This window comes from Schistocerca gregaria, chromosome 5 (assembly GCF_023897955.1).
Source record: "Schistocerca gregaria isolate iqSchGreg1 chromosome 5, iqSchGreg1.2, whole genome shotgun sequence".
NCBI lineage: Eukaryota > Metazoa > Arthropoda > Insecta > Orthoptera > Acrididae > Schistocerca > Schistocerca gregaria.
In genome coordinates this window covers 82182607-82194973 of record NC_064924.1, presented here as the reverse complement: position 1 = coordinate 82194973, position 12367 = coordinate 82182607, and the positions used below count along the sequence as shown (strand labels likewise).

At 43.3% G+C, this 12367-nt stretch overlaps 1 protein-coding gene across 4 annotated transcripts in view; it reads left to right on the top strand.

Annotated features, from left to right (window-relative positions):
• LOC126272922 (UDP-glycosyltransferase UGT5-like) overlaps positions 1 to 12367 on the top strand; it is a 146496-nt gene that overhangs the window by 78061 nt on the left and 56068 nt on the right. For all 4 annotated transcript variants that reach the window (XM_049976211.1, XM_049976212.1, XM_049976213.1 and 1 more), the window contains exon 4: positions 5697 to 5951. In XM_049976211.1, the coding sequence (XP_049832168.1) occupies positions 5697 to 5951 (255 nt within the window). The remainder of the gene's footprint in view (positions 1 to 5696; positions 5952 to 12367) is intronic.

The following is a 12367-nucleotide window of genomic DNA, read 5'->3' as shown; positions in this document are numbered from 1 at the left end:
AATTAAAACAAAGGCGATTTTCTTTGCAGTGGGATCTTCTCATGAAATTTCAATCACCATTTTTCTCCTCCTATTGCGAAAACATTTTGTTGGCACCCGCCTACATAGGGAGAAATGACCATCACAATAAAATAAATCAGGGCTCTCACAGGAAAACTTAAGTGCCCGTTTTCCCCGCGCGCCGTTCGAGAGTGGAACGGTAGAGAGACAGCTTGAAGGTGGTTCATTGAGCCCTCTACCAAGCACTTTATTGTGAACAGCAGAGTAATCACGTAGATGTAGATGAAGAAACTTTACACCTAATGTTAATGTAAATAGGCGAAGATCTCTGACACACATTTCTAAGCACCTTTATTAATTACTGTACGTTTCATTGAAACTGCTAATGCGTCAGAAGTTAAGACGTCGTTGTGTTGCGCAGAAAAGTGCCTACAGATGAGCGGTTGCGGATCTGTGACACAGGAGAACAGAGTACCTGGCATAGTACGTGTAGCAGACATTCTTATCGGTCACTAATGAAAATCTCTCCCAAACATTGTTACAACCTCTGTCTTTCGCACTCATGATATATTAGTTGGAATCAAGTTTCGCTTTCGCGCTCTCCTTCATTTCTACATCTACAGCTACATTTATACTCCGGAAGCCACCCAACGGTGTGTGGCGGAGGGCACTTAACGTGCCACTGTCATGACCCCCCTTTTCTGTTCCAGTCGCGTATGGTTCGCGGGAAGAACGACTGTCGGGAAGCCTCCGTGCGCGCTCGAATTTCTCTAATTTTACATTCGTGATCGCCTCGGGAGGTATAAGTAGGGGAAAGCAATATATTCGAGACCTCATCCAGAAACGCACCGTCTCGAAACCGGGCGAGCAAGCTACACCGCGATGCAGAGCGCCTCTCTTGCAGAGTCTGCCACTTGAGTTTACTAAACATCTCCGTAACGCTATCACCGTTACCAAATAACCCTGTGACGAAACGCGCCGCTCTTCTTTGGATCTTCTTCATCTCCTCCGCCAACCCGATCTGGTACGGATCCCACACTGATGAGCAATACTCAGGTATAGGTCGAACGAGTGTTTTGTAAGCCACCTCCTTTGTTGATGGACTGCATTTTCTAAGGACTCTCCCAATGAATATCAACCTGGTACCCGCCTTACCAACAATTAGTTTTATATGATCATTCCACTTCAAATCGTTCCGCACGCATACTCCCAGGTATTTTACAGACGTAACTGCTACCAACGTTTGTTCCGCTATCATATAATCATATAATAAAGGATCCTTCTTTCTATGTATTCGCAATACATTACATTTGTCTATGTTAAGGGTCAGTTGCCACTCCCTGCACCAAGTGCCTATCCGCTGCAGATCTTCCTGCATTTCGCTACAATTTTCTCTTGCTGCAACTTCTCTGTATTCTACAGCATCATCCGCGAAAAGCCGCATGGAACTTCCGACACTTTCGCGTTCATGCGCAGTGATCCTACAGCAGGCGACTGAGCGGCGGTGGGATAACTATAGCAGACGGCCGTACAGTTCGTGAGTGCGACGCTGCAACGAGCATGACGCATGGATGTCGGGTTCGGTTGCCCCCTCAATCCAAGGCGGCTGTATTGACATCTGACGGACTTAGGCGGAATTAATACACGTCAGATGCAGACCTCTAATGGCTAGCATATCTGCCTAGTAAGCACGACAACCGAGTTAAAACCCCGGCCATGGTACAAATTCTAATTCAATTCATAAGCTTTTATCATTATCAGAACAAAATCGGTTCATCTTAACACCTGATGTTCATCACAAGACTTGTTCCTCGCCAGGTGCCTACGATAGTTTTGTTCTCTGCACGTCACCAGTAGAGCAGCCGGTCACCTATATGGTCAGATGAGCTGGGAGACTCGGAATATTTTGGTATAAGCTGCACTTTGTTGTAGTCATTGGACCGAAAGCAATGACTCATTTTTTACAGCCACTTCAGGATCCACCTGCAGATAAACACTGTGAAGTCTAGCCACGACAGCGAGATGAACCTTAGGTATAAGGAAATCATTACTCCTGAGTTTCAGTAAATTTCAAGATTCACTCACAAGACTTTCTTGGGTTTTACGATCAATACGCTTTCAATTCCGGTTCAATAAGTAAACGCATACCCACGTATAGGGCTGGCTATCTATCTTTTAATATTAACCTATCAGCAATCACGGTATAAGTTCACGAACATTATTGTTCTATACGAACACATGATTATGAGAATCAGAGTCCCGATCCTTTACCCACATTTTCCAAGCCAGTAGTTTGATAGTGTCAATGTTTGTCAGACGATTTAATGCACATTTTGATGTAATAAGCTGAGTTAATAGTGATTCTTGTTTAATTCCGTAACTAAAGATTTTTTTTTTACTTTGGAGGAGCTACGATTTATTGATGTCAGAGTAACACGACCACTTGTTCATAACTTTCCGTCAAAACCCAGACGTCATGTAGCAGCGGGAGTGACTGAAAGAAACAGTAATCTCCTCATTTACACACTTGCATACATGCAAGCTGCAGACTTCTGTTAGTAATGCTATTTGTTAGTGAAATACTGGTAACGTGGTGATGAACACTTCGGTTTAGTAGTGTTTACATTTAGACATTCTCAAAGTTGTGAGATGATAATGCAGTGCCGGCCGCTGTGGCCGAGCGGCTCTAGGCGCTTCAGTCCAGAACCGCGCTGCTGCTACGGTCGCAAGTTCAAATCCTGCCTCGGGCATGGATGTGTGTGATGTCCTTAGGTTAGTTAGACTTAAGTAGTTCTAAGTCTAGGGGACTGATGACCTCAGATGTTAAGTCCCCCACATTTGAACCATTTGCTAATGTAGTTCTTAAATTAATTGCATGACACGTGGACTTGTCATATTTGTGGGTGAATGGTTTTCAGGTTCCCTACATCCATGAACTACCGGATGGCTATAATTGGTGTGGCAAGCCACAGACGTCCAGTGTGGGCTGTCCTCATCGTATGGCAGCGAAACTTCGTAGATATTCTAATGCATGAATGCAGAACCAATTTACGTTGGAAACAATTAGTTCTAAATTTGCCAGCCAGTTGGAAGTATGGCACTGTGAATACAAGAAAGATGTATAGAAATGTTTCCACATGTAATAGATCAGGAATGGGACATGGGCAGAGGAGGTGAAGCAAGTGATGATTAACTGCTGCTTAAACAGTTTGTTCAATATGAGGACTGGAGATGACGACGAGGTGTTATACAGCGCCAGATTTGCACCTCGTGGCTAAAATTCCCAGCGTAAATGGGTTCCTCATTAACGCTTAAGCATATCTACCAAGTTTCGCTGCATACAATAATTAGATCCCACGCTAGCTGCATTTTATTTATAATCACCCGGTACACGAATACTGGACGAGTAGCAGCGAAATGCTCTTATTGAAACGAGGGCAAGGCAGGGATGCCGTAGTTCTCCTATGATGATCTACGGCTATAATGTTGAAGAAACGAAGGAAATTAAAACAAGGGTCAGAAGTAGTATTAAAATTAAAGGTGAGGAAGTATTTATATAATTAGATGCGCTGAAAAAATTAGAAAGACTTACAATACTTGTTGAATAGAATGCACAAATTATCCGTACAGAATGCAAATCAAAGTATGTCAGAAGTATTGCAGAGCTGCAGAAAGGAGATTAAAAACAAACGTAACACCTAAATTGGGTGTCATTTATTAGACTAAGTAAACCAAAGTATGAAACGTAAGACTATTACCAATGTGTTCCAAAACAAACAAATCTGTCACCGTTTATGTTAACTCAAAGACATTTCGCTTTTTCAGTTTTCATAGAAGTGCCGCTTAGAAGGGCTACTTTAGTATTACAGTTGTCACAACTGCATATTTAAGTGTTGTTAACATACGAGGCACACAAAATGTCATCGTAGTGCTGGAAAGTTGTGTCGCTGGAGCGAGTGTTCAGGTGTACAGGGATGTTCTGTCAGAAGATGTGACGCATCGATGGCACGACCGGAAACAGTGATGTATTGTTTCTCTTTATCGCAGTCACTGGTTTTGTGCACTGATAAAGTAAATCTGGATGCACATTTACGTTTGCTATCTCTCTCTTGATGCACATTTGGTATCTCTGGAAAGTTCGTATTTGTTTTTTCTTTTCCTGATTAGTCTCTGCAAAGGAAGTACAGAATTACTTGAAAGTTTATTTGAATTTAGCAATTCACGGCAAACCTTTTTGAAATCTCAGTCACCCTATATACATGCAATTGATAGGGTGTCCTTGTGCGTTCCCTTTCCTGTCAGTCATGGAGTTTTCCAAAGTTTTGGTGCTCCGAATTGATTTCCAATCATTAAAACGACTGCAAATTTAGGCTTACTTCTCTTTACCGATGGTATGGGTTTGATCCGTTTCTCTGGCATTTAAATGCATAGTCCTTTTTTACTAGTTTTTTCGATTATACTGAAGTCTTCACTTTTATGTAAGAATGAATTCTCGTACTCGACGTACTTCACATTCATAGTTTCCGTTTTCAGGTGGCGAGTTAACGCCATTTTTGGTGTCGTACAGCACACGAGTCTGAAAACGAATCTAAATGCCTGAAGTTCAGCGCATTCTCGGTTAAATGACGCTGATGCCAGATGCTGTTGGCACTTTTTAAACTTTTACCATTTGATGAAACTATTAAAACTGAAATATAGGTTTCACATTCTCTTTACAAAATGTTTAACCTGTAAGATACGCAATGAATCTGTGAATGTCATAAAACAAGAGAAATGTGGATTACTGCAAACAGTTGATTACATTTATCACGGAAAGGATCTAATGCCGCGTGATAGATGAAAATTAAACTACTGACTTGATTCGTGCCAAGTTCTGTTCAGAAATAACCAAAAATAGGCTTCATTCTCTTATATCTGATAACTCCATTCCAGTTTTTCTCCGAAGAACAACATAATTTAGTGCTGTCCTCCATCTATCACTTTTTTTTAGTGATGGTTCTTCTGGCCGCTAATCTCTCTTTCCATACAGGTTCTTCTTGTACAATGGAACTTATTACCTGGTGTTGTAATACATGTCCAATTACCCTGTTCCTTCTTTTTGTCAATGTTTCCCCTGTCTTCCTTTCATCACCAATTCTGCGGGAAACCTTATTTCTTGCCTTATCAGGGCCCCTAATTTTCAATATTCTTCTGTAGCACCACATCTCAAACTCTTCGATTATTTTCTTTTCCAGTTTCCACGCAGTCTACCATTCATTACCATACAGTTCTGCAACCCAAATGTACATTCTCAGAAATACCCTCCTCAGATTAAGGATGATGTTCAATACTAGCAACTCATCCCCTTTGCTAGCGCTAATCGAATCTGTATGTCCTGCTTGCTTCGTCCCCTCATGTGTTAAAAAAATGGCTCTAAGCACTATGGGACTTGATATCTGAGGTCATCAGTCACCTAGACTTAGAACTACTTAAACCTAACTAACCTAAGGGCATCACACACATCCATGCTGGAGGCAGGATTCGAACCTGCGACCGTAGCAGTAGCGCGGTTCCGGACTGAAGCGCCTAGAACCTCAAGTGTTAACTTCAAAGAGAGCAGAATTCCTTGGGTTCTTGTACTTCGTGCTCCACAATTTTGATGTTAAGTTTATCGCTAAGCTGTCATCACTAAGGGCTACTGTACTTTCCTCACCCAGATGTCAGTGGACATTATCCCCGTGTTGCGGTCCATCACACTGGGCTACGCCTATGGCTGGATGGGCAACGTAGAAGGCTGCAGGGAGGCGTTCTCGCAGCCCCAGACGCGGGAGCTGGTGCGATCTGGTGACCGCTACGACCTGGTCATCGCCGACATCCACTTTGCAGACTGCATGGTAGCCTTCGCGCACCACCTGGGCGTTCCGCTCATCAACGTCGCCACCAGCTTCCCGTTCGCCTGGACGCACGACAGGGTACGTCACTTCCCATTCAGTATACTGGCTATCACGGTGAGTAAGACATGTATGTTTTAGAAGATAAATCTAGTGTTACCAAACCCGAAAAAGTTTCATCACAGACAATCACACTGCTAATGGGCCTGAATAAGAAGCTGGGCTGAAATTTGTTTGGAATTGCAACAACTTGTAAAAATAGCCTTAATGAATCATAATTTAGACGACGTATAGTAACCAGCGTCCCCCCATGAACCATGGACCTTGCCGTTGGTGGGGAGGCTTGCGTGCCTCAGCGATACAGATGGCCATACCGTAGGTGCAACCACAACGGAGGGGTATCTGTTGAGAGGCCAGACAAACGTGTGGTTCCTGAAGAGGGGCAGCAGCCTTTTCAGTAGTTGCAGGGGCAACAGTCTGGATGATTGACTGATCTGGCCTTGCAACATTAACCAAAACGGCCTTGCTGTGCTGGTACTGCGAACGGCTGAAAGCAAGGGGAAACTACAGCCGTAATTTTTCCCGAGGACATGCAGCTTTACTGTATGATTAAATGATGATGGCATCCTCTTGGGTAAAATATTCCGGAGGTAAAATAGTCCCCCATTCAGATCTCCAGGCGGGGACTACTCAGGAGGATGTCGTTATCAGGAGAAAGAAAACTGGCATTCTACGGATCGGAGCGTGGAATGTCAGATCCCTTAATCGGGAAGGTAGGTTAGAAAATTTAAAAAGGGAAATGGATAGGTTAAAGTTAGATATAGTGGGAATTAGTGAGGTTCGGTGGCAGGAGGAACAAGACTTCTGGTCAGGTGACTACAGGGTTATAAACACAAAATCAAATAGGGGTAATGCAGGAGTAGGTTTAATAATGAATAGGAAAATAGGAATGCGGGTAAGCTACTACAAACAGCATAGTGAACTCATTATTGTGGCCAAGATAGATATGAAGCCCACACCTACTACAGTAGTACAAGTTTATATGCCAACTAGCTCTGCTGATGATGAAGAAATTGAAGAAATGTACGATGAAATAAAAGAAATTATTCAGATAGTGAAGGGAGACGAAAATTTAATAGTAATGGGTGACTGGAATTCGAGTGTAGGAAAAGGGAGAGAAGGAAACATAGTAGGTGAATATGGATTGGGGCTAAGAAATGAAAGAGGAAGCCGCCTAGTAGAATTTTGCACAGAGCACAACTTAATCATAGCTAACACTTGGTTTAAGAATCATGAAAGAAGGTTGTATACGTGGAAGAACCCTGGAGATACTAAAAGGTATCAGATAGATTATATAATGGTAAGACAGAGATTTAGGAACCAGGTTTTAAGTTGTAAGACATTTCCAGGGGCAGATGTGGACTCTGACCACAATCTATTGGTTATGACCTGTAGATTAAAACTGAAGAAACTGCAAAAAATGTGAGAAATTAAGGAGATGGGACCTGGATAAACTGAAAGAACCAGAGGTTGTACAGAGTTTCAGAGAGAGCATAAGGGAACAATTGACAGGAATAGGGGAAAGAAATACAGTAGAAGAAGAATGGGTAGCTCTGAGGGATGAAGTAGTGAAGGTAGCAGAGGATAAAGTAGGTACAAAGACGAGGGCTGCTAGAAATCCTTGGGTAACAGAAGAAATATTGAATTTAATTGATGAAAGGAGAAAATATAAAAATGCAGTAAATGAAGCAGGCAAAAAGGAATACAATCGTCTCAAAAATGAGATCGACAGGAAGTGCAAAATGGCTAAACAGGGATGGCTAGAGGACAAATGTAAGGATGTAGAAGCTTATCTCACTAGGGGGAAGATAGATACTGCCTACAGGAAAATTAAAGAGACCTTTGGAGAGAAGAGAACCACGTGCATGAATATCAAGAGCTCAGATGGCAGCCCAGTTCTAAGCAAAGAAGGGAAGGCAGAAAGGTGGAAGGAGTATATAGAAGGCTTATACAAGGGCGATGTACTTGAGGACAATATTATGGAAATAGAAGAGGATGTAGATGAAGACAAAATGGGAGATACGATACTGCGTGAAGAGTTTGACAGAGCACTGAAAGACCTGAGTCGAAACAAGGCCCCCGGAGCAGACAACATTCCATTAGAACTACTGACGGCCTTGGGAGAGCCAGTCATGACAAAACTCTACCAGCTGGTGAGCAAGATGTATGAGACAGGCGAAATACCCTCAGACTTCAAGAAGAATATAATAATTCCAATCCCAAAGAAAGCAGGTGTTGACAGATGTGAAAATTACCGAACTATCAGTTTAATAAGCCACGGCTGCAAAATACTAACGCGAATTCTTTACAGACGAATGGAAAAACTGGTAGATGCAGACCTCAGGGAGGATCAGTTTGGATTCCGTCGAAATGTTGGAACACGTGAGGCAATACTGACCTTACGACTTATTTTAGAAGAAAGATTAAGAAAAGGCAAACCTACGTTTCTAGCATTTGTAGACTTAGAGAAAGCTTTTGACAATGTTGACTGGAATACTCTTTTTCAAATTCTAAAGGTGGCAGGGGTAAAATACAGGGAGCGAAAGGCTATTTATAATTTGTACAGAAACCAGATGGCAGTAATAAGAGTCGAGGGGCATGAAAGGGAAGCAGTGGTTGGGAAAGGAGTGAGACAGGGTTGTAGCCTCTCCCCGATGTTATTCAATCTGTATATTGAGCAAGCAGTAAAGGAAACAAAAGAAAAATTTGGAGTAGGTATTAAAATTCATGGAGACGAAGTAAAAACTTTGAGGTTCGCCGATGACATTGCAATTCTGTCAGAGACAGCAAAGGACTTGGAAGAGCAGTTGAACGGAATGGACAGTGTCTTGAAAGGAGGATATAAGATGAACATTAACAAAAGCAAAACGAGGATAATGGAATGTAGTCAAATTAAATCGGGTGATGCTGAGGGAATTAGATTAGGAAATGAGACACTTAAAGTAGTAAAGGAGTTTTGCTATTTAGGAAGTAAAATAACTGATGATGGTCGAAGTAGAGAGGATATAAAATGTAGACTGGCAATGGCAAGGAAAGCGTTTCTGAAGAAGAGAAATTTGTTAACATCGAATATAGATTTATGTATCAGGAAGTCGTTTCTGAAAGTATTTGTTTGGAGTGTAGCCATGTATGGAAGTGAAACATGGATGATAACTAGTTTGGACAAGAAGAGAATAGAAGCTTTCGAAATGTGGTGCTACAGAAGAATACTGAAGATAAGGTGGATAGCTCACGTAACTAATGAGGAGGTATTGAATAGGATTGGGGAGAAGAGAAGTTTGTGGCACAACTTGACTAGAAGAAGGGATCGGTTGGTAGGACATGTTTTGAGGCATCAAGGGATCACAAATTTAGCATTGGAGGGCAGCGTGGAGGGTAAAAATCGTAGAGGGAGACCGAGAGATGAGTACACTAAGCAGATTCAGAAGGATGTAGGTTGCAGTAGTTACTGGGAGATGAAGCAGCTTGCACAGGATAGAGTAGCATGGAGAGCTGCATCAAACCAGTCTCAGGACTGAAGACAACAACAACACAACATAGTAACCAGTATAGCAGACAGACACCTGCTGTGTGGCAGGAGAGGTCAGTGCTATACCGAGCTAAAAGCCGTCAGATGGAGCGGAAACACGAAGGCAACTGCCAGCACACATCGTCGATGAATGGAATAGAATCGTGGATCTCAGGCGAATACATTTGTCATAAATAACCCTGCGTGTATGACAGAGATCCCTATAAAGATTCAAGGGAAAGAAGTGGTACTGGACCAAGAAGAGGGAGCATCGAACAGCGCACCTGGCGTATGGTCTGCATGGTCATGACGAACCTTATAGCCTTGCACTAAATTTTAGTTCAGTGCTGTGAAGGACCGTAGTGGGTGCGATGACACGTGTTCAAAAATGTTCAAATGTGTGTGAATTCCTAAGGCACCAAACTGCTTAGGTCATCGGTCCCTAGACTTACACATCACTTAAACTAACTTACCCTAAGAACAACACACACACACACACACACACACACACAGCGCGCGCGCACATGCCCGAGGCAGGACTCGAACCTTCGGCGGGAGGGGTTGCGCAATATGTGACATGGCGCCTCAAACCGCGCGGCCACACTGTGCGGCTCATGACACACGTGCGTGGATCCGATAAATAGAAGGGAACTATGCACGAAAATGATCTGGTACATGATCCCTCCCATATTGGCATAGTAGAGATGACTGATGGCTTGTCCATATATTTGTGATGGACTGTAGAGCTTTTTACGCAGTGCTGGAGCACTGGAGAAGGTGTGATGGTGCATGTGTGGACATGACGGATGGAAGAGGGTTTGGTACAGAAACGACCGCAGCATGTGATCGTAATATGGGGGATATCTGTCATCTTATCCGTATGCAAATGACGAACCATACACCTTGACCCACAGTTTTGGTTTGGCGCAGGAGGAGTGTTGCCTTTTAAAACACGGTACCACGGTGCAACCGCACATTCTGTTGCCTTACTCAAAGAACGACGAGAGTATCATACTATGTCATGATGTTTAGAAACTCTAATTGCGCCTTCAACTGCACTGACTCTTAAAGTCCAAGATCACATAAACTTGTGTAGTTCTAAAATGGTTTATCTGTTATCACGTTCTTAAACTACCAAGCGAGGTGGTGCAGTGGTACTGGATTTTTATTTTATAAGATGCTGGTTCAACCAACATCCGGCTACAACACTTTCCGTTTTCTACAATTCCCCTCAATCGCTAAATGTGAATGCTCGCCCGATTATTTTGAAAGCGCACGGCCGATTTCCTTCCCTGTTCTTTCCCAACCATAGCCTTTGCTCTTATCTCTAATGCCTCGTCGTCGATGGGACGTTAAACCCTAATGCTTCTTCACCGAGCAAGGTGGCGTAGTGGTTAGCACACTGGACGCGCATTCGGAAGGACGACGGTTCAATCCCGCGTCCGGCCAGCCTGATTTAGGTTTTCAGTGATTTCCCTAAATCGCTCCAGGCAAATGCCGGAATGATTCCTTTGAAAGGACACCGCCGACTTCCTTCCCCATCCTTCCCTACTCCACTGAGACCTATAACCTCGCCGTTTGGTCTCTTCCCCCAACCAACCGACCGACCTAATGTTTCTTCCTTCCTCATCCTTGATCTGTTGTCTATAGTTTGTTTCAGTCAGTTGTCTCTCTCCTGATTTTGTAAGTCCCTCAAACGGTGATGTGTAAGCTACGTATAATGGTCCTGGAGCAATGGATCTATAGCATGGATTTGTCAATGAGATCATCAGTGTAGTTTCTCCTTCCCAGATAAATCCCCGATAAACGTGCATAGTATGCTGAAACTGCAGCCATACGAATTATTGAAAATAATTTAATTCCGTATTTTTCGGCACAGACGATACCATTGAATGTTTCGTCATTTGGAATACTCGCACTCCAATGAGCAATGAAGTCGTAGACAGCTACTGTGCTGGAGAAAAGGAGAGGGAGGGAGGGAGGGAGGGAGGGAGGGAGGGAGAATCCTGTCGCTCTAGGATAGCTGAACAGTGACTGGGGTTAGTCTAGTAGCCTTGGGTGTGGCGGTCGAGAGTATCATCGCATTTGACTGCCACTAGATCGTCAGTGCGCTTCTTATGGGACTTGAAGAAAGTTAGTTTCAAATAATAAGGGAAGGGTTTGCGAAAAAGAAAGCATATAGTCCGTGATAAAGGGTTACATGGTGCTCACCATGGGGAAGAAGTTCAGGTTGAATGCCCGTCTAAGATATGTGAACCAAAATAGTCGGACAGGAAGAGAGAGAGAGTTGGCGGTTCACAAGTTCTGCTGGTGGAGGGTCATGGAGCACAGAGCCAGAGGCTGTCTTTCTGCCTGGAAGCTGGATACCGAGAGAGGTTCACAACTGTGCTCAGTGCTTCGCAACCACCTGACAACTACGAACATGACTCCATCAAATGTGTCTACAAAGGCTAGCTGGTAGCATGTGTACACAGCGCATTCAGCAGGGGATTGAAAGGTTGGCGTGATGCTAATTGTTGAAACAAACAGGAAATGTGGCTATCTGCACATGGGCACTGTGGAGACTGCTGCTTGGATTGTATTTAAAAATCTTAATGCAGAGTGACAGTTTAAAATAAAAAAAATTGTAAGCAGTAATCTAAATATTCCTTGACTGGCTCTTTCCCAGTACAGCGCAATATCCAGATTTGTTGGCCATTCGGATGTGGTCTGATGTTGGACTGCTTGGGAACTTGAGGAAGGTGTACTCAGCATAGAGGTTTAGGTTCACAACATCTGAGCAGCACAAGAGAGGATCACCGTATTATGTACAATCACATCGTGACCCCTTCACGTCAGTATCTGTCATCTGAAAACAAGAAGTGGGCACCCTGTAACATTCTGTGTCATTCTGGACCATTGGTATGAGATGAGCAGCATGTGTATTAGA